General features: G+C 39.8%; 1 protein-coding gene across 7 annotated transcripts in view; it reads left to right on the top strand.

Moving 5' to 3' along the window:
* Positions 1 to 22,009, top strand: part of ASTN1 (astrotactin 1) — a 348,098-nt gene that overhangs the window by 159,518 nt on the left and 166,571 nt on the right. For all 7 annotated transcript variants that reach the window (XM_075833082.1, XM_075833076.1, XM_075833081.1 and 4 more), the window contains one exon: positions 17,411 to 17,598. In XM_075833082.1, the coding sequence (XP_075689197.1) occupies positions 17,411 to 17,598 (188 nt within the window). The remainder of the gene's footprint in view (positions 1 to 17,410; positions 17,599 to 22,009) is intronic.

Below are 22,009 nucleotides of genomic sequence, written 5' to 3'. Positions count from 1 at the left end.
CTTCTATTTGCTGCGTGTGTTGTATCCTAGGGAAATTTACACCATCGCAGAACCAGCAGATTTTATGTTAACAATAGATTAAAAAAATGACATCGAGAAGCACGGCAATGCAATGCCCATATAATGTATATAATTCTAATCTGATATATTGTGGCCGCTCTCAGAATAGCTTTACATGAATACTGATTTTGTTGACTTGTCCTTTTGTGCCATCTTGTATTAATTATAATCCGGTTAATTATATTATGTACTGGTTTATTATTAGTTATCATTTGGTGTCATATTGTATAACTTGATATAAAGCACTTTTTTTTATTAAATGATTCTGTTGCAAAAATAAAAGAATACAGGAGAGTAGGGGGTCATTTTAATTTGCTGTATGAGACACTAGAGAAGCAAAATGCAATTAAAAGAAAATCTTTATAGAAATATCTAAGCTTCTTGTATTGTCCCCTTGCATGGAATCTCTTATTATTTTATTTAGGCATTTCTAATTTAAAGGAATTGTCTCATTACAAATAACCCCTTTAAAATGAGAGCCGCCACAGCGATCATCTGATTTCAACCGATTTGGCTCCCAAGATCCCCAACAAACAGCTGATTTTTCCTGCAATGGCCTCTACAGGGGGAATTAAGTATTACATGCAGCTATTCAAATGAATGTAATTCATGGACAAACTAGTTCCTCCAGAGTGGGAGCTGCTGCTTGTTAGTAGCTCCCCTCTCTGGCCCAAGTGAGTGCGTTCAATGTATTTCTGGACATGGATTTTTAAAGGGCGGTTCAAAATTCATTGGTGCCCACAGCAGAGACACTAGAATCCCCCCCATTTTTAATTTTGACAACTTTCTACTACTTTTTATATAAGGTGGTCTAAATTGGTTTGTTATAGTATACCTGGTAATATTCCTTGTGACCTAGAGAGGTTTATGGGTAAATACCTAATATCTCTGGTGGATTAGAATAGTGAAATGATTAACAATAATACCCTAGGGAGGCTAATGGGTTAATATGTAATATCCCTTCAGGTCTGGAGTTGATTAGAAGTCAACACCTATTATTCCTGTTGGACTCAGATGGTGCAGGGTTTAGTGAGAATATTAATGGTGGTCTAGACTGGTTATGGTTAATATAACTGAAGGTCTAGGATGGATTAAAGATAAACACCTTACATTTCTGGTTGGTTTGGACGGTGAAGGGGTTATTGGTATTATTTGTATTTACCTCTATAGTCTCGTGGGCCCGGTAGCAGCAGATATGGCTACTATAAATGTAGTGTTCTTATCCTATAGCACTCTGTACCTTCGGGTGGGTAAGTAGACTTCCACGCCAGTGTGATATAACAAAAACTTAGCACTCCAGCATATTTTTTATTTTTTAAAAGCCGCCATTTCCTAACAGGGACTGAGGTCGTAAGCGCCGCCTGATTATATCTCTAGACACAACCCGTGTCTGATGAAGGTCTGAGTTAGGACCGAAACGTTATATATAATTTGGGGAACTACCTACTATATGGATCAATAAATATACATTTTTAAAAATACGCTGGAGTGCTAAGTTTTTGTTATGCTATAATTGTAGTTACTCTTAAGAAGAATTTCCTTTAGTGTCTGATCACTCCTAAGGCTGGGTTCACACGAGCACATTAACGTCTGTAATGGACGGACGTATTTCGGCCGGAAGTCCCGGACCGAACTGAGTGCAGGGAGCCGGGCTCCTAGCATCATAGTTATATACGACGCTAGGAGTCCCTGCCTCTCCGTGGAACTACTGTCCCGTACTGAAAACATGATTACAGTACGGGACAGTTGTCCTGCAGAGAGGCAGGGACTCCTAGCATCGTACATAACTATGATGCTAGGAGCCCGGCTCCCTGCACTGAGTTCGGTCCGGGACTTCCGGCAGAAATACGTCCATCCATTACGGACGTTAATGTGGTCGTGTGAACCCAGCCTAAGTATTCTTCAACATGCTGTTCACAGGCCAATTGACAGACTACAGTTGTGTATAATATTAAGTTGATCCAGGAACTGATTATAGTAGAGGCAAAATTGGGATTTGCTCCTGGGTCTACACCACCCCAGCCCCATAATTTGCTGCCAGGCACAGCAGGCTACTTTAAATCAGCATCTAAATGGCCCCAAAGTTATGAAGAAAAAGAGGGTCTATCTACATATAGACCATCTTCTGTATTTTTTGGGCCTCGTATAACGTTGTAGGATTATGTAGACATTATATGGTGATATTATGGGGGGATTGAATTACATTGTTAGAAGGCTGATTCTGGGGCGGCCAAACTTTTTTTGCGGAGGGCCCTATGAGCCCCTTAAACCTGCCCGAGAATTACCTAAAGATGTTATAAAGAAAATTATACGACTCATTGCTATTTTCTTTCGCCGATAAAAAAACCAAAATGTGTTTACTTTTGTTTTTATTGCTTTCCTCCTAATTATTATAATGGGGTTGATACCATTGGCTGTCTCTTTTCATTTCTTATTCTCTGAATAAACCCTGGTAGGATTATGTCCAGAGTGTGATTGCTCTTGACTTGTAAATGTTGGGAGAAACTCTTTATTTCCCATTATCATCAATTTAAATAAAGAAGCATTTTACAATGGAGGGGGGGGGGGATGTACGGAATAATCACATTGTATCTAAGTGTGTGTGCGAGTGCCTCATTGATGGAGACGAGCCGTGGAATACTTGAGTTGTGTCTGTGACATAAACAAGGCATGGTGAACAGACAATTACTAACCTCTTTGCATATTTCACAGCAATCACGCTACAGTTACCCAAAACCGTTCTCTGCCTGCAGCGCAATTCTTAAAAAAATTGGTTCATAGACATAAGAGGTGAGGACAAGAAATGAAAATGTCATTTATGTATATAAATCCACCCGCAGATCTGGAGAAGCAGCAGGTCAGCCATGGGTTCAACAACACTTTTTTCCCTTACAGGAACTGAACATAATCAATCTAATCTTGTATCATTCAGAAACTCACAGTTCCTATTTTGCAGAACGTACCCTTTACTCCTTGTATTAATAATTTTCAGAACATCGCCTTGTTTCAAGTACACAATGACAGATCTAGATTAACATATTTGACTGGGTACTACTTGAGAATTAAGACTCCTTAGTTCCTGTTTTTTGCTTTTAATTTTAAAAGGTTTCCACATTTTTCTAAATTCTCATGTAGAAAACGTAGAAAAATGTACTCCTTGTGTTGGACACTCTTGTGCAGGTGGAGCAATGAACGCGTTTCGACCTTGTACTGAGGTCTTCGTCAAGCTGACAATATGCCTGATGAAGATTTTAGTACGAGGTCGAAACGCGTTGCACCTGTATTTTACACATGTGAATAAATCCCTATTTTTGGAATTCCGATCGTGGATTCATTCAACCACCTGCACAAGAGCGCCCAACACAAGGAGTACTTTTTTCTATGTTTTCTACCTGAGAATTATCAGACCACAGGGGAATCTCTATATAGTTGGAGCTACACACCCAGGGTCCACTCCGGAGGGTTCTCAGTGTGCTGACACCAGGCTGAATAAAAATCTATACGTTCTAAAGTTGAGTTGTGTTGATGATCCCGCACAACTCTATGAAGTCAGACGATCTAGATTCACTTTTACACCATATATTCGCATTCCAGACCGTTACCACCTTAGAGGAGCGCCGTCTTCTCTCTTTTTTTTTCGTGTTTTTTTCCTTATCAAACATTTTTCTAAATATTATTATAATGGAAAACAAAATTATGTAATCAGGGTCTGACTGCTCGATGGGTGGATATAGGCTCTCATACAATAATGGGTCTCTTGTCAGCAGCAGACAAGCCCATATGGAGCTGTCTTTGAAATTAACCACTTATTGACCATATATCCTGTGTGCGCGCATGTTCTGAGGGCCCAAAGAACCCCAGGCTCACACTGCGTGAATATGTGGATATATTCACAACTTTCCAACAACTTAAAATGTGGCAGAATTCTGGTGGGCATTGCACCAAAAAGGTCTAGTGCTGTCCAGCAAATTTGTTTTATATACTGTTAATGCCTCTCTCGAGCCACGGCTACAAGTAGTCTTTTTTTTAGTTCTGCTGCAGTCCACAAGATTGCACGCAATTCAATGTATTCATTTGGACTGCAGCTGTAGCTCAAGAGTTAAAATCAATCAGTAGCGCTAAAAAAAAAGTCTAGGTGTAGACTTGGTCTGAACAGTTTTGAAGTGTCTCAAGGGACAGACGAAGGCTTGAGGGCCGAAACGCGCGTCGGGGTTGACACCAGAGACGGTGACCTATGTGATGGGTAAGAGTTCCTTTTCAGCATTTAATCCTATTGTAGGATATACAAATTTCTCTCTCACTTGATTATTATCTATACAGGCACTATGCTTTCTATGAGCACAGGTATCATCCTGGGTGCCCTAAAATGATAGTTCCATTTGATGCATATCTTGCTTAATTTTTCAGAGAGTTTACTCACCTGCTTGCTGAGCAGGTCTTCTTACAGCGTCAGTTATCATCTACATATACAGTATATTTTTGCAACATATTGTAATTTAGATTTTTTTTGGGGCCACATTGTGGCATCTATCTGCTATAGGATTACTTTATCCTTTTTGTACAAATCTGGTTGTCTTTCTGGTTGTCTTTGTTTTTAAATGTGTGTCATTTTATTTTTTCAATACAGTTATATTGTTTTATATTTACTTTGGTGTGTCAGACTCCAATTTTTAGGTTTTGTTAGTTATCAGCGGGCTCCACCGTTACCACCATGTTCATTATGGGCTGTTATGCCCTGGTCCCTATAGATACGATGCACTAGGTATAATACATGGTTACTAATGTATTCAGGGACCTTTTGTTTTCTGGTGTTCTCCATTTAGGTAGACTAAGAGTAGCGCTGTATCTGGAAAAAAAACAAACTGGTAAGCATAAATAGGTTTTAGCATTTTTTATATTCAATAAAATATCCAACCAACTAACAGCACGTAGCCTTAACGACACAATATTTACAGAGTTCCAGAGGCAATTATGTATTAATTATAGACTAGGAATATGTAGTAAAGCAGGATACTAATTTTCTGAGCTTCATTTACAGTGGTTCACTGCGAAAAGCTACAGAAATGCAGAAAGGTCAAAAAGATCAGGGCCTTGGGTAGAAAAATAATTAATTGTGCCATGCAGCTGGTAAGAGAGACTCTTTGACCCTGCTGAGGGCACACAGTCGGATGAGAGTGGGAAAGAGGTGAGTGTTATATATAAATCAGCACCTGTTACAATGGAAAATGTGACGTCTTTTTTTTAAGGTAGAATAGAGAAATTAGGGATCTTAAGGTGGAATATTAGATATTGTAATTCCAAGAATTGAATTATTTTGTTAGGATTTTGGTAGGATTAGTGGCTGTATTAGTGGACAACAAATACTTTCTTTTTTTTAATTTAGTCAGTAATGATAAATTCAATAATCTGCACTTTTGAATTGTATTCCTTTTTCTGCAACAATTAAAAAAAAAAAAAGGAGTGTTTTATTTTCTCCAACTTACCTGGAATGTACAGGTACAGTTATACCAGATTGTCATTTGGTTCCTATTCATAGAATCAGCGAAATGCGCGTCGGGTCCAGCAATGGTCTCCCCTTCCCCCCCCCTGGTCCTGATCTCCTGGCTACTCTTGTACTGCGTAGGTGTAGGTATACTGCCTTTTGTATGTTATATTTGCCTAAGATTGCACTTGCACCTGTTCTATGTATAGGTATCTGTCTGTGCAAACGTACCATGCCTAGCACCTGCCCAAAATTATTGATCTATGCACTTTAGCTCTCTGTTTGATCGTGCGACTAGTCTACCATCTGGGGGGCCACGCTGCTGTTATGTTCTGATTCCATCTTTTTACGAGGGTTCTTGTTATTTTATTGTGTATAGTTGTTTTTATGTGATTCTTTGTGTCTAATTGACTTTAATAAAGATTGTTCGTAATTTTTCCATTATCTGGTCGTGACTTGTTTCTTTTTCTGGTTTGTTATATCAGTCACTAGGACCATTGGTATAATTTGGGGCATTGTTCGGTTTGTCCTATTCATAGAATAAGAGTCCCAAAATGTGCCCCTCTTCTAATGCTTATCCCTACTCCCTTCCTATACCTTGTAGGAAAATAGAACAGGAAGAAATGTTGGGACACTGTCATAAGCCACCACTAGGGGGAGCTCACTGAAAACAGAGGAATACAGCTTCCATTGTTGTCAATATTAGCTGTACAAATGCACATGCAGTTAGCTCCCTTAGTGTTGTTTGCATGCAGACCGAATATTTATTATAATACATTATTTAAGTCAGTGAAACAGAGCCACCATATACAGATAGATTATGTAAATTCATCTGCACAGGATTATGGACCTAAAAATGGAATGGTGGATATATTAATTTTAATATAACTGTAGTAGTTATTGGCAGAGCTCTCAGTAGGGAGAAGAGCCCAATTTGCTATGGGAACTTATGATTTCTGAGTCTTCTTATCTAGTAGCGCTGTGCTGGGAGAACATGATAGGCCATACACCTCTTTTAAAGAGGCTCTATCTGCTATTGCAGCAGATAGGCGCTGCAATGTAGATTACAGTAACGTTTTTATTTTTTTTAAAACGAGCATTTTTGGCCAAGTTATGACCATTTTTGTATTTATGCAAATGAGGCTTGCAAAAGTCCAAGTGGGCGTGTTTAAAGTAAAAGTCCAAGTGGGCGTGTATTATGTGCGTACATCGGGGCGTTTTTACTACTTTTACTAGCTGGGCGTTCTGATGAGAAGTATCATCCACTTCTCTTCAGAATGCCCAGCTTCTGGCAGTGCAGACACAGCCGTGTTCTCGAGAGATCACGCTGTGACGTCACTCACAGGTCCTGCATCGTGTCGGACGAGCGAGGACACCGGCACCAGAGGCTACAGTTGATTCTGCAGCAGCATCAGCGTTTGCAGGTAAGTAGCTACATCGACTTACCTGCAAACGCTGATGCTGCTGCAGAATCAACTGTAGCCTCTGGTGCCGATGTGGCCGACACGATGCAGGACCTGGGGCAGGAAGTGAGTGATGTCACAGCGTGATCTCTCGAGAACACGCTGTATGTCTGTGCACTGCCAGAAGCTGGGCGTTCTGAAGAGAAGTGGATGATACTTCTCGTCAGAACGCCCAGCTAGTAAAAGTAGTAAAAACGCCCCGATGTACGCACATAATACACGCCCACTTGGACTTTTACTTTAAACACGCCCACTTGGACTTTTGCAAGCCTCATTTGCATAAATACAAAAATGGTCATAACTTGGCCAAAAATGCTCATTTTTTAAAAATAAAAACGTTACTGTAATCTACATTGCAGCGCCTATCTGCTGCAATAGCAGATAGGGGTTGCAAAATCTGGTGACAGAGCCTCTTTAAGATTGAGTCCCACAATTAGAGCTGCTCCCCACTGATACCAGTAACGCTCGATATGTGGAAAAAACAAAAGAGAAAGATGGCGCTCCTCTAAGGGGATAACGTACTTTGAAAGAGTAGATCTGTGCAAGTGGATCTAGATAGACTCACCTGATGATGTTGTGCGGGATCGTCAGCACAACTCAACTTTGATGCTTATCGGGTGAGTTCACCTTGGTCTCAACACACTGAGCGAGCCTCCAGAGCAGACCCACGGTGTATAGCTCCAAGATTGGGGTTTTCTGCCATGGTCGAATGGAATGAGGAACATAGAAAAAATACTCCTTGTATCGGGCACTCTTGTGTGGATGGTTCAGTAAGTCCACAGGACCATCGGATGGAATTAAAACTATTTATTGGTGAACATACTAAAAAAGTTTAAAATACAACTGCTGCAACGCGTTTCAACCTCGCACTGAGGTTCGTCCACACAAGAGTGCCCGATACAACTAGTATTTTTTCTACGTCCCTGATACCAGTAACGCCATGTTCCGATGAGGAGGATTTGTTGTGAATTTTCGGTGAAGATTTTGCAACAAAGTACATCCACAAAAAGTACAAGACAAAACCAGTGAATGAGTTTTACGAAATGATAGAAAATCAATGCAAATTTTAGGGAATGCTTCAGATTTCTAAATCTGCACGTGTTGCAGAAGTGCAAATGGTAGAATTCACATTATAAGGAAATCTACAGAAAATTTGCAGCATGTAAAACATGCAGAATCTTTCACGGATTTGCCGCAGATTCGTGGCAAAATCCGTGGTGTAAAATTTCTGCTGCATCCGAAAGGAACCTAAATCTTTTCACTGATGCATACATTGTAACAACACTGATGCTGCATTATTACCTTATCCATCTTTAGAGATACACAGAACTCTTCCTAAATAAACTAATTTTATCCTGCCCAACACAAAGAATAAATGAGACAACCCATGTATCAAAAATGTCCATAGTAATTTGGGGCAAAATACGAGCCTATATCAAATGCTGCTGTTCAGCAAGTCATCATATGGACCCATTTTATAATGTGTATTACGGCTAAAAGACCCAGAATCCTGCAGTTCTACTGAACCTATAGAATGAGGTCTATGGTGACTTATGTTTAGTTCGGTAGAACCATTGCAGACCCAGGGCTTGCAGCCATATTACAGATGTATAAAACTGGCATATTAGTTGTATGGAAGTTAGATGTATGTCATGCCATCCATATACAGTGCATTTAATTGAGTACTTTAAACCCTTTAATGACTCACCCAATTTCCGTTTTTTTTATTTTTTCCTCCCCGCATTCCAAAAGCCATCATTTTCAAATTTTTTCATCGACATGGCCGTATGAGGGCAGGTATTTTGCGGGACAAGTTGTAGTTTTACATGGCACCATTTAATGTATCATATAATGTATTGGGAAACTGGAAAAAATATTTGTGGGGTGAAATGGGCAAAAAACTGTGCTGGCGCCATTTTTTTATATAGTATTTATATCATTCATCATGCGGTAAAAACGACATGCTCACTTTATTCTACCAGTTGATACGATTACGAAGATACCAAATTCATGTGTTTTTTTTTACCACTTTTTTGTTAAAAAACTATTTGTTCAAAAAACATTTTGTATCGCCATATTCTGAGAGCCATAACTTTTTATTTTTCTGTTGATTGAACTGTGTCATGGCTTATTTTTTGCGGGGCTAGCTGTTGTTTTTTTTTTGTATGAATTTAAATTACATGTAACTAATTTTTTTATTCATTTTTTTGGGGGAGCTAACGTGACCAAAAAACAGCAATTTGTTCTTTTTTTGTTTGTTATTTTTACGCATTCACTGAGCGGGTTAAATAACGTTATAAAATAATAGTTTGGACTTTTACAGGTGTGGAAATACCAGTTATTTTAACTTCTATTTTAAAAAAAATACTTTTTTGGAACATAAAAAAAATGTATTTAACTGTTTGTTTGTTTTTTAGAAGTCCCCCTAGGGGACTTGAACCAGCGATCATTTGATAATTTACATGATAAACTGCTTCATTGGAATACAAAAATGGCAGACCTGAGGGCCTTCATTAGGCTCCCAGGCTGCCATGACGACCATCAGCACCCCGCGATCTCATCACAGGCACATCATTCTAATGCCTAAGATGCCGCGGTTGCACAGGACAGTGACATCTAAGTGGTTAAATGGGCGAAATCAAAGTAATCTTTGATTTTGCCAATTGCAGTGAGGTGTCGGCTGTATTACACAGCCCATGTGCCCGCTCCATACTTCCCCTTAACAGCTGCCTCGTACATGTACGTGGCATGTCATTAGGGGGTTTCAATTATTTCATAAATCATTATTGTGGAGCTTCAGCTGAAGTATAGACAAACTTTCAGATAATAAAGACCTAGAATACCATGAAATAGGTGCATGTAGCTTAGATATTCAGAGGTGATGATGGTTAAACCTGAAAAATAATTGTTATAGACTAAATAAAGCATTTTTAATAACACAAGATGTGTCCGGTCATCTATAAAAACTAGGATCTGCCCTAGAAAATTGCCGGCAGCTCTTCATTAAATTTTTGGGTGAATGTTCTCTTATTTTGTAGTCTCTTTGGCTTGTACCTTCTGTTTTTACTACAGTTATGTATTCCCTCCAACAATTCCACATTTTCAGTTCCACCCACTGGGAGCACTTATCGGAGTAGATGATATGTCTGGTATATTTCACTTACTTGTGTGCAGGAACTGGAAAATATAGAAATTGGGGCTACTTGCTCCAAGCCACTGTGATTGCGCCCTTTGGGCCCAATAATCTTCAGAATAAGCAGTAGTCATTAATCACAGTCTTGGTTTGGGAGATGTGAGCATGTCCTTGAGGCATAAATAATATCTTCGTTTCGTGTCCCAAACTTAACCAACTCTAATACAGAACAACTCTCTGTAGTTCTACCAACTGGGTTTGGTAATTTGACCTAAATTCAAGCTTGTGCTGTGCGCTAAAAAAAGACTAAACATTACAGTATCAGGAACATGTTCAAGACTACTTGATCGTAATTATATGCGGCTGCTTCTCATAATTGAGGTGTGCATCAAAGTAAAGTCATCAAAATAACTCCAGCCCAAAGATTTCAAATTACCTCTCAGAAAGAAGCAAGTGTCAAAAATCCCCCCCCCCCCTGTTTTTGCCTCTCTCTTTTTTATTTCTTTTTTTTTTAGTTCAGCTAAATTATTTTTTTTTTCATATTTTCTTAATATCCTTGTAGGACGCCTATTGTGTTCCTAAAAAACTATTTGATCTTTAGTGTTAAAATCTTTAATCAAATTGCAACTGCAGAGAATAAAAAAACGAACAAAAAACTAATATATCAAAATTAAATTTAAAGAGTAAATCTTTAATGTCTAAATTTTCTGTCTCTGCTATATGTGCTTTGTTTACCTGTCAATCTATTTTACATTTTAAAAAGACATTCCTGAGATCACACACCTTACTGTAAGAATTATTTATTTGTATAATGGCAGCAATCGTCCTCAGATCTCGCACTGTTGATTTGTAACACTGGGGTCCTGGGTTTAAATCTGACCAAAGACGATCCTGGGTTTAAATCTGACCAAAGACGACATCTGCATGGCGTTTGCACAGTGCCTTGCCCAAAAATTCACTCCCTTGAAGTTTTTCTTCTTATGTTGCATTACAACCTGCAATTAAAATGTATTTTTTGCGGGGGGATTTGTACAATTTTACCGCATTTTACTGAATGGTGAGTGCCGTGTAATTTCTCTGCTTATATTTTATTGCCAGTTCTTATCCTACATGCCACTGAGCACCACCGGTTGTAAATTTATATGAAACCACTTAAGGACTCTGCTACGTGTATGGTGCTGGGACTTTTAGTGCTCCAAGAGTCGGAGCAGCGATGGTCTTTTTCTTTACCTTCTAAAAATTTGTATTTGTACCATTTTAGTTACACAGCAGGTCTACGACTTTGAAGGTGAAAAATATTTTTTACTGTGACTTAAACAATAATAAGGACAAAATAATCAATTTGTGGAGCACCTTTTGCTGCAATTACAGATGTAAGTCTCCTGGGAAATGTCTCTATTTGCTCAGCACATCTAGACACTGGGATTTTTGCCCGTTCTTCCAGGCAAAACTGCTCCAACTCCTTCCAGTTAGATGGGTTGTGTTGGTGTACAGCGTCTTCAAGTCATGCAACAGATTCTCAATTGGATTGTGGTCTGGGCTTTGACTAGGCCATTCCAAGACATTTACATGTTTCCCCTTAGACCCCTCTAGTGTATCTTTAGCTGTATGTTTAGGGTCATTGTCCTGCTGGAAGATGAACCTCTGCCCCAGTCTCAAATCTTTGGCAGACAAACAGGTTTTTCTTCGAGAATTGCCCTATATTTACTGCCATCCATCTTTCCTCCGAATCTCACCAGATTTCTCATCCCTGCCAATGAAAAGCATCCCCACACATGATGCTTCCACCACCATGCTGCACTGTCGGAATGGTGTTCTTGTAAGTAAGATGGTAAGTGTTGGGTTTGCACCATACAAAGAGTTTTCCATGATGGCCAAAATGTTAAATTTTTGTCTGATCTGACCAGGAAACCTTCTTTCATGTGTTTGGGGAGTTTGCCACATGCTGTTTAGCGATTTTAGAAACCGATGGTTTTTTTCTGGCCACTCTTTTATAAAGCCCTACTCTGTGGAGTGTACGGCTCATAGTAGTCCTATGGATGGATACTTCCATCTCCGCTGTGGATCTTTGGAGCTCCTTCAGTATTATCTTTGTGGAATCTGTGATAAATGCCCTCTGTGCCCGGTCTGTGAGTTTTGGTGGGCAGCATTATTTTGTCAGGTTTGTAGTTGTGCCATATTATTTCCATTATGTTATAATGGATTTAATGGTGTCCTGTGGGATGTTCAAAGTTTGAGATGTTTTTTTTTTCATAACCTATCCCTGATCTATACTTCTCCACAACTTTGTCTCTGACCTGTTTGGAGGACTCCTTGGTCTTCATGTTGCTTAGTGGAGTTGCAGACTCGTTCAGAAAAGGAATATTTATACTGACATCATGTGACTATTATGTGGCTTCTAAAGATAATTGCTTTGACCACAACTTTTTAGGGGTTTCATAGCAATGGGGTGTGAATACATATGCACTCTCAACTTTTCAGATTTCAGTTATTATCTTTTTTAATTTTTTTAAACAAGGTTACATAGTTATATAGTTAGTACGATTGAAAAAAGACACATGTCCATCAAGTTCAACCAAGGGATGGGAAAAGGGAAGGGAAAAATTTCTACACAGTGACATAGGAGCTGATATTTAATCTGCTCGGTTGTCCGGTAGGAGTTAATTGGTCAGAGCTACTGGTTTACCCATAACCTAGTTCAGTGGTCTAGTTCAGGCCATACTGGAAGTTGTAGCTTCAGAACAGCCACAGGTGGGAGACCACTGACCAAGTTTGTGACTTGAGTGACTGAACCCACGAACTAGCTTCATAAAATGAAGATAGTACCGAAGAATAATGAATGGTGTTCTACATATGCTTCTAGCCCCTTCCAACACTTAGCAGCTTCTCTGCTCCTTTATTTCCTTGAAAACCCTTCTGTTTTTAAAGTGGTTTTGGGATGGGAACATGTCATGTGATCTCTAGGCCCTGGCAAGCGGTCGAAAGGGCTAACAGATAGGAGCCTTCATGTAGACTCGTTATAAATGAAGCGTAATCTTTAACTCACTGCTCATCGTTCTCGGAGTCTTATTATTGGGAGCAAATGATTGAACTAATTTAATGGTGAGTGTGCTTATGATAGTGTTTCTTGAAGCTGACTTTACCCTATTGAATACAATTCTCCGCACTGATCATCAATATCATCAAGCTTAAAATGAACAGTAAACAAGCCATAATTATTTGACAATGAGTTTTGGTTGTATCCATACAGCACACTCCTAGTGGACTGTTTACCTCTATAATGGGTCCCTTGGGCCTTCGTCATTGGAGAAAACTCTTGCTCCTTAACCTGGTCTACTGGACACAGTGATCAATAAGTACCAAGTTACCAGGGGGCTTCATGCATTGTGCTCTCCTCTCCTGGAGAAAGCTAGGGGCAATAATTTAATGGTTGGTATTATTAGATTTTTTATGTCTCTAAATAGAATGCCTTGCAGTTGTCCACAGTTTTAATAAATTCACCTCTGAAACATCAGTAAAGTGGAAACATTTTTTTTCTCTAAGTTAATAATGTAGATGATTAATTAGGCTCAGTGCCATCACGCAGATGTTTGGAAATAATAACCTTTCTACATTTTTCAAATAAAAAAATCTTGTTTATGACACATCCAGCTCTGAGCAAAACTGTTCATTTTTGTGTTTATTGTGTCACTTGGCGTGGGATATTTGAAAAGGACTATTTGAGATTTATCAGGCATAGGTTTAACAGCAGGACGTAAAATTTAAAATAGAGATGCTTATAGATTTCAGTTTAGAAAATAATATGTTTATTATTTTAATGGGAAATATATACACATGAGCATAAGGATAAGGAGAAATGGTAGCTGGCACTAATCCACACAATACTGGGCGGTAGCGGAGGAAACTCACAGTCAATAATGACACAATGCTGCTCAATTCAATGGTAACAGTGTCAAAAACTTGTATGTATGTTGAGAGAAAAAACAACCCCCACCCAGGAAGTCGTGATAAAAAAAGGGGTTCTGTATTGCGATTCTTGTGGGTATCACACTGTGAAATGAAGGACTGCTCACAAGGTGATGGCCATTACGCAAGGAGACCAGGCCAGACGACGCATGCTTCACGCCAAATGACCGTCGCCTTGTGAGCAGTGCTACATTCTGCCACTGTGAGACCCACAGGGATCGCAATAAAGAAATACTTTTTTCAACATGACTTTCTGGGTGCCACTTTTTCTCCCAACATACAAATATATATATGAATATGAGGGCCAGAACCAGCTTGTAAACGACTGTATCCAATTTGACCTAATATCAGTGTACTATCCCTGTGTCATAGATGGAAAAACAACACAGAATGCTGTATGTGCAGATAAACTAAAATTAAAATGAATAATTAGGAAATACAGTGAGCTCTGTCTGCGTCATAGATAAAAAAAAAATTATCAAACAGTTCATAGATGAAAAAAGCATGCCGCACTTTGTAAACGGCACACCTAAATTAATCATTTGCCATGGGCGAATCAAGAACTTTTCAACTTTCCCATGAGCAGTATAATTATGTCAATCATGATCCTAGTGACTTTTTGTCGCTCATCTCTGCCAGGGAATGAGTGGGATACGTTGATTTTGAATCCATCATTTATAATTCTTCGTTTTAAAGGGTAACTAAACGTTCGACAAACTTCTGACATGTCATAGTGACGTCAGAAGTTTGGATTGGTGGGGGTCCGATCACTGAGACCCCCACCAATCGCTAAAACGCTGCGGCAGAAGAGCTCGTGTGAGTGCTCAGCCGCTTTATTTCTGTTCGGCTTTTTCCGGAAAGCCGATGTATCGGAGCACGGTCTCAATAGAAAGTCTATGAGCCTGTACTCTGATACATTTATTTCCAGAAAAAGCCGAACAGACACGAAGCGACTCATCGCTCACATTAGCACTACTGCCGCTTCGTTTTAGCGATTGGTGGGGGTCTCAGTGCTCAGACCCCCACCAATTAAAACTTATGACATATCACTATGACTTGTCAGAAGGTTGTCGAACGTTTAGTTACCCTTTAAGATCTAATGATACACAAATTTTCTGATTTTGTATATAAAACTATATTTTTAACTTTTAACTTTTAACTTTAGGAAGCTAAAAATGAAATAATATTGCTGTAATTTAACATGAATTAACACAAGGACACAATCTACATTAATTGCACCATCACAGCTGTATCAACATTTCACCTTGAATGCTCCCAGCACTCAATATACATGACATAAACAGATGCTAGAGTGTGTTCACATCAGCGTCACCCTACCGTTGATGGGTTCCGCTAGATCTTTTCGTCGGAGGAACACATCAATTGAAAGACAAACGGAAACCTTAGCTTCCGTTTGCATTACCATTGATTTTAATGGTAATGCTTACATTGCAAATGGTTTCCGTTTGTCTCCGCCATTCCGGAATGTGTTAGTTTTTTTGGTGGAATCAATAGCGCAGTTGACTACACTATTGATTCCGCAAAAAAGAAAATGGAAACCTTGTGGAACGGAATCCATTTGCAATGGAAGCATTACCATTGAAAACATGTCACTTGAGAGTTCATCTAACATTATGGCCATTCTTGCTTGGGCCTCATTCTTATCCAAAAATATTCAAAGAACTGGGAAGACATACGGACCACCTGTATTTCATGATGTAGGATTTCTAGCAGTTGTAAAGTTTTTTTTCCGCTCTCATTCTGATTTCAGACAATAAAATAAATTTTGCCGTATAAAAAAAGAAATTCTCTCACATATTAGAAATAAATACATTCAAATTGTAAATCTGTAAATCATGGCTTCCTGGAGGAAAATGATGAAAGTCTATTTTAATGCACATAAAATCCAATTATTGGGTCAATATATTAAGACATGCCATCTCTTTAGTGACAGCCTTAGTGACAGTCATTTTGTCAACTAATAGACGCACTCTTACAAAATAGTTTAATGTGGTGGAAAACAAATTGTGTTGTTATTATTACGAGATCTTCCACCTCCTTAAAGGGATTTCACCAGAATCGACAATTATCACCTATCCACAGGTGGTGATGTGTCCACCGCTGGGACCCTGACCGATTTCGAAAAATCACAGCGAGAAGGACTTTAAATGTGTTGGCGGCTAAGAATGCGTGCCACCGCTCCATTCAAAGTCTATAGGAATGATGGAAACAGTTGAGTACAGCGCTTGGCTGTATCCGTCAGTCCCATGGACATTAAATAGAGCAGCAGGTGCGCTCCATTCAAGCTCCTCCTCAATACCGGGGGTGCAGTCAGGGGCAACAAGGGGTTCGGAACCCCCGTTCTTGCAATCGGTTATGGCCCTAGCAATCAGACAGGCTGTGGATATGAAATAATTTTGGTACAACTCCTTTAACTAAGTTTTCACCTTCTACCAACTCCGGAGAGGTCATATCTGTAAGAGAAAAAAAGGGAAAGTTTTATATACATGATTCCGTACATGACACATCATGATATCCATCTATCCTATTGCTAGTTGTCCTATTTCTCTTTTTTCATTCATCTCCCCTAAAAGAGCAATTAAGTCTTTGCAGACCCTAAACTAAGGCTAACTGAGTCCCTGCGGATGCCTATTAGGGAGCCCTCTTGGGAGCCCTAGGAACTCATTGTGCCACCATATCTGTCAAATTCTATATGAAAGAAAAAACTCTGTGTGCCTCTGTATGGAATTAGAGTCATGCATAGGTATAGATTGGTCCCCATAAACTTCTATGGGTGCCGTATTGTGGAAGCATACAACTCGGGAGTTTTCAAACAAGTACAAACAAGTAAATCAACAAAAAAAAACAAGATTTATTTTTAGTCCTTATGCACATGACCATCTTTCAAGTTGTTCTGTGCCTTAGTATGGCTGTGTGCATGATTCCTAAAAATTGTATAATAATCTTGTTCTTCCTTGTTGTTGATATACTTGTTTGTACTTTATAGTATATACTTCTTACTGTAGTAAAAATCTGCATTCCAGTCACTGATTGAGGTTGTGGTAGACAACTAGTGCTTTAACACAGCAGCCAATCTGAACAAGCAAAAATGCAGTATAAAGCATGGAAAGGGGCATAACAAACCAGAGAACATGATTAGAGAGTTTTTCAGACTCACCATAGACAACACAGGTAAAATTCACTAATCTAAGCTATGCCTTGATGATTCAGAGCTTAATAATACATTTAACATCATTCACTTAAATATTTGGTCAGATGATTACAATTTGTCATGTATTCTTCCAGAAATCGCCGGAAATACAGATGATATCCCACTGGTCCGTTGGAGACAGCAGTGGCTTGAAAATGGGACACTCCTCTTCCACATTCACCACCAGGATGGCTCATCAAGTTTGCCAGGTCAGGTAGCCACAGAAGAACCTCAAGGCGAGGCAGCTGAAGAGGAATTAAGGATACTGCACATTTCTGTGATGGTAAGTCACTGTCTGAAACTGCATCATCCTTTGTGCTTAAAGGTTATGTCCACCTTTACAACAATTAATTTTTTTGGTCCAATGCATCTAAAATGAAAAATGAAGTAATTTTGCAAATGGTCTTGCTGGAATATGTCCTATTGTTTTGTGTTTACAGCTCCTATGCAGATCTATGCACGTCCATGGTAAAAAAAAGACAACAAAGAAGTCTGATCCTGCAGCCATTCTGGCTTTGATTTATCCTCTACTTCTTCCTAACATATACTCTGTAGATCAGTTAGAAGTGGGGTACCGATAGAAGCTAGTACGGCTGCAGTATCAGACTTTTCATGGTTTGTTTGTTGTCTGTTACCATGGAGATGCAGAGATCTGCATAGGAGTTGTAGACACAAAACGATTGGAAATTAACCAAGACTATTTGCAAAGTTGCTGTAATGATGGGGTAGGGAGACAGACAGGTGAGCCCTAATCTACCCGCCACTCAGTCCCTGCCTACTTGCAACGGCCCGTCCTAGGTGACGGCGTACAACTGGGCGACGGTACATACGCTCAATAAGTGCATGACAGACAAACAGACAAGGGTACACAGAAGCTAAGGGAAATGGGGGAGTTGCCCACGGCAACACAGTGAGCAACAAGAGTAGTGAACGAGCCGAGTCAAACTAGGAGTGTACGAGGTACAAATCGCAGAGCAGGAGCGTAGTCAGTAAAGCCAGGGTCAAAAATGAAGCAAGGTCAATGATCATAGCAGGAGCAGCAGAGCCAGGAAACAGGAAATAATCACAGGCACTGGAGGAGCAGGAAATGCAGGTATAAATAGACAGAGGGCGGGAGCTAGCTCCGTCTGGCCAGGCTGTGATAGGCTCTCCCACTCCTCAGCCTCCCAGCCTGACTGGTAGAAGATCGTGACACTCTCTCAGACTTAGGAGCAGGTGCAGACTGATTACCCACGGGCGTCGACACAGAAGCTGTGTCTGGCAGATCCTTTACAGTTGCTTAATTTTCTTCATTTTAGATGCATTGGAACAATAAAAAAAACAATAGTCGCGAAGGTGAACATGGACGCATTTTAATGTCCGTATTACCGTCTCATCACCCAGGACCCAACATACAGTAGATCTTACAGCGATAAAGGATAAATGTCTATCACTCCTTCATTTTCATGCCATATATAACTTTCACGTCAAAACGGATATAGCATCACAGTGGTTTTTTAAAGCATTTGTGTGTATTTACTGTGTGCTTGGGCTTTCCACTTTAACTTTAGTATTCTGCTTCTGGCTTGAACTGTTAAGAAGAATGCAAAGTGCTTCTTGTTTTTCCGCTTATACATTATTATATGGCATGCCCTGATGTCCAGTGTGTGCTGTAAAATGAATGGAGGCCCTAGGACTTATTCTTTTGCACCTGAGAGGCTTTATATCCAAAATGATTGCCTTTTATTTGTCTGTATTATCTTTCCCTTGCAATACGTCGTATATGAGAATATATATGTACTGAAACGATGATATAATCAATCAAAAGGGTTTTTCAATTATCATAATAGTTTTAAAGTTGGCTATACATATAAGATAGCCGTCATCCATACAAGTGTTTGTCCAACGCCTATCTACCCGACCTGCCCATAAATATGCAGGCTTTGCCAAGCCTGCATGTTTATTTCAATGGGGGGAGGAAGACACCTCTGGTCCGATCTTCATTTTCCCTGACATCAGGATTCCCTATATACATTAGATTGTCAGGGATCTAGCGACATTAATTTAATATGTGTGGTCAGCATACAGTAAGTATAGGCAATGAAGATGACGACCTGCACTTGAAGAAAATTGTCCCCAAAAAATCAAATGCTTTAATTGCATTTAAATCAGGTTGACAGTGACCGCACCCCATGCAAGAAGAATCTCACACTCTTCTAGGAAAAGTACAAAGACTATATACAGGGTATAGCAATGCGGTAGACCCCTGTCTCTGCATAGTGATATAGGCCATGGATATGTCCTGTGTAGTGCCCCATGGGATAAATGTATAGGAATAAACCTGGCGAGCTGTTAGGACACTTAGTTGTTATGCAGCTGGTCGCCTTTGGTACTAGTTTGGATTTCCATGCAATTTTGATCCGGTCCCAAACTTCAGGCTCCCAAAACGTAATTCTGGTACTGGGAAATTGTGTTATGTGCTCCCCTACAATCTATGGAGTGTGTATGTCACAATCACCTATGGACTGCCCTGACTGCCATGGACAAAACAGTATGGCTCAAAGGGGTTGTGAGGGGCGCCATTATTTAGTTTTTTTGTAATATCTTAGTGCTCCGCTATGTATTAAAAAAGTAGAACTATTTTGGGATTTTAATAAATAAGCTGATGAAAAAAAAACTGATCAGTTCAATAAATCTACTACACTCCGCAGAGGTCTCTTTGTCCCAGGTTGTAAAGCTATAAGCATGAGAAGCATGAATTAAAGTCTCCATAAAAATGAACTTAAGAGTAATTGCTCCTTATTAGAAAGGGGTTTAGTAAATAAATGTAGCCGTTAATTCCAGACCCAAATATTGAAGCTTTGCCTCAGGTTCAGACTCTAAGCGTACTGCACATTTACACAGCGGGATGGATTTTTCAATGTGTCACAACCATTGTAAGAGGGTCCTGAAATCTGTGGCAGGTGTTCATCTTTATTAAACAGCTGAGACATTGTGTGAAGTAGATTATGACATCTTAGGCCCTGTTCACAAAAAGTATTTTGACAAGCTTTTTGGCGCGGAAACCGCTCTGCAAAACTCGAAAAAAAAACGGCCGAAAATGCCTCCCATTGATTTCAACGGGAGACGGGGGCGGTTTTCTCCCGCGAGCGGTAAAACCACCTCGCGGGAGAAAGAAGGGACATGCCCTATCTTCGCGCGGTTATGCCTCTGACCTCCCATTGACATCAATGGGAGGCAGAGAAAGCGTATTTCACAGAGATTTTAGCCCGTAGCATTCAATGGGCGTGAGCGAAAAACACGGCGAAAATCGCGGCAAACGACGTGCAGGAAGGTCAAAATCTGCCTCAAAATACCAAACGGAATTTTGAGGCAGAATTTTCCTCCTGTAAAAAACTCTGAGTGAACACAGCCTTAAGATACCATTGAGTACTGTTTACAAGGGTGTTGTGGGGTGGGCCGGACAGCATATTTATCAAAGAGGGAATTTTGTGGAGCAAATTGGTGCTCATGTAGGACTGGTCAGACTTGCAGAAGAGCTTAGGTTATAACAGTTCATATTATTTGAGATGTTTAGCACAAAAAAAAAAAAGTTTAATCTATCTTTCTCACGTTACACTCACAAGTGTGCAGGAAGCTGAGAAATGTGGAGACTTTTGGGTGCTTTAAGTGTCTTTCTGCCTACTGGTGACCAATGGTTCTCTTTCCCTGCCTGACATAATGCTGCAGGTCAAAAATGTCCTTGTAGATCACTGCATTACCTCTATGTCACAGGTAGGAAGAGGGAAAACCATAGCAATTTGAGGACAACAACAAACAGGTCCTCATATCTCAGCTTTCTGGACATCTGTGAGTGTAATATCGTGAGAGGAGGATTATTGGGCTTAAAACTGTTTTCCAAGACATTGATGGCCTATCCTTTGCTTATGTTTGTCATGCTTCTCCTTTTTGATCATTCTCTAACTAAATATTGTGTGACTGCAGTAGAAGGGTTTTTCCAAGCGCCGCATGCCCTTTATTGTTTACAATAAATGTATAAAGTATTAAGGGTATGTGTTACTCGTGGAGAGGCACGGCTCCTTTAGCCAGCTGATCAGCGGGGTTAGGCTATCAATCAAGTCCTGGAAAAATCCCTCAACTGTAGTCACACACTGCTTGATCAGAAATACTGCAGAGCGGCTGTCGGTTGACGTTCCGGAGCGCTGGTTTTATTGATTGAGACCATAGGAATGTCTATGTGCTGTACTGTGCACATGACTTCTATGGACGGGACACATATATTACTCCCTTTACAGAATTGAAGCCACTCAGTATAGATAAGATGGAAGCAACAGTCCCATCTGCATCATCCACAGATCTTGAGATCAGCTCTTGTCCTTGGACACCGTGGCCAGATTGACTTATGTGTCTGTGTCTAGAAAGTGTAGAAAATATGCTAAATTGTGGTGAAAATTGTAACAATTTTGTGTCCCGAAAAGAGGGTATTGCTTAAGGGGGATGTGGCTTGAAGTAAAGGGGCATGGTTGAAGGAAAGGGTCATGACTTAAAATGTGCCAAAGTATGGCAAAACTGCGAAAGAACACTGGCACAAAATGATGGTGCAAAATAAGCCAAATCAAAGTGCTAAAAGAAGGGTAAATGCATCTAACAGGTCATGCAAATTTGCCACATTTTGTGACTGCCTGGTCAGTTTAAGCTGTCTAACTATTAGACAG

The sequence above is a fragment of the Rhinoderma darwinii genome, chromosome 7 (genome assembly GCF_050947455.1).
Source record: "Rhinoderma darwinii isolate aRhiDar2 chromosome 7, aRhiDar2.hap1, whole genome shotgun sequence".
In the NCBI taxonomy this organism is placed as follows: domain Eukaryota; kingdom Metazoa; phylum Chordata; class Amphibia; order Anura; family Rhinodermatidae; genus Rhinoderma; species Rhinoderma darwinii.
Note: the sequence above shows the minus strand (reverse complement) of the source record. Positions and strands in the feature narration are given on the sequence as shown.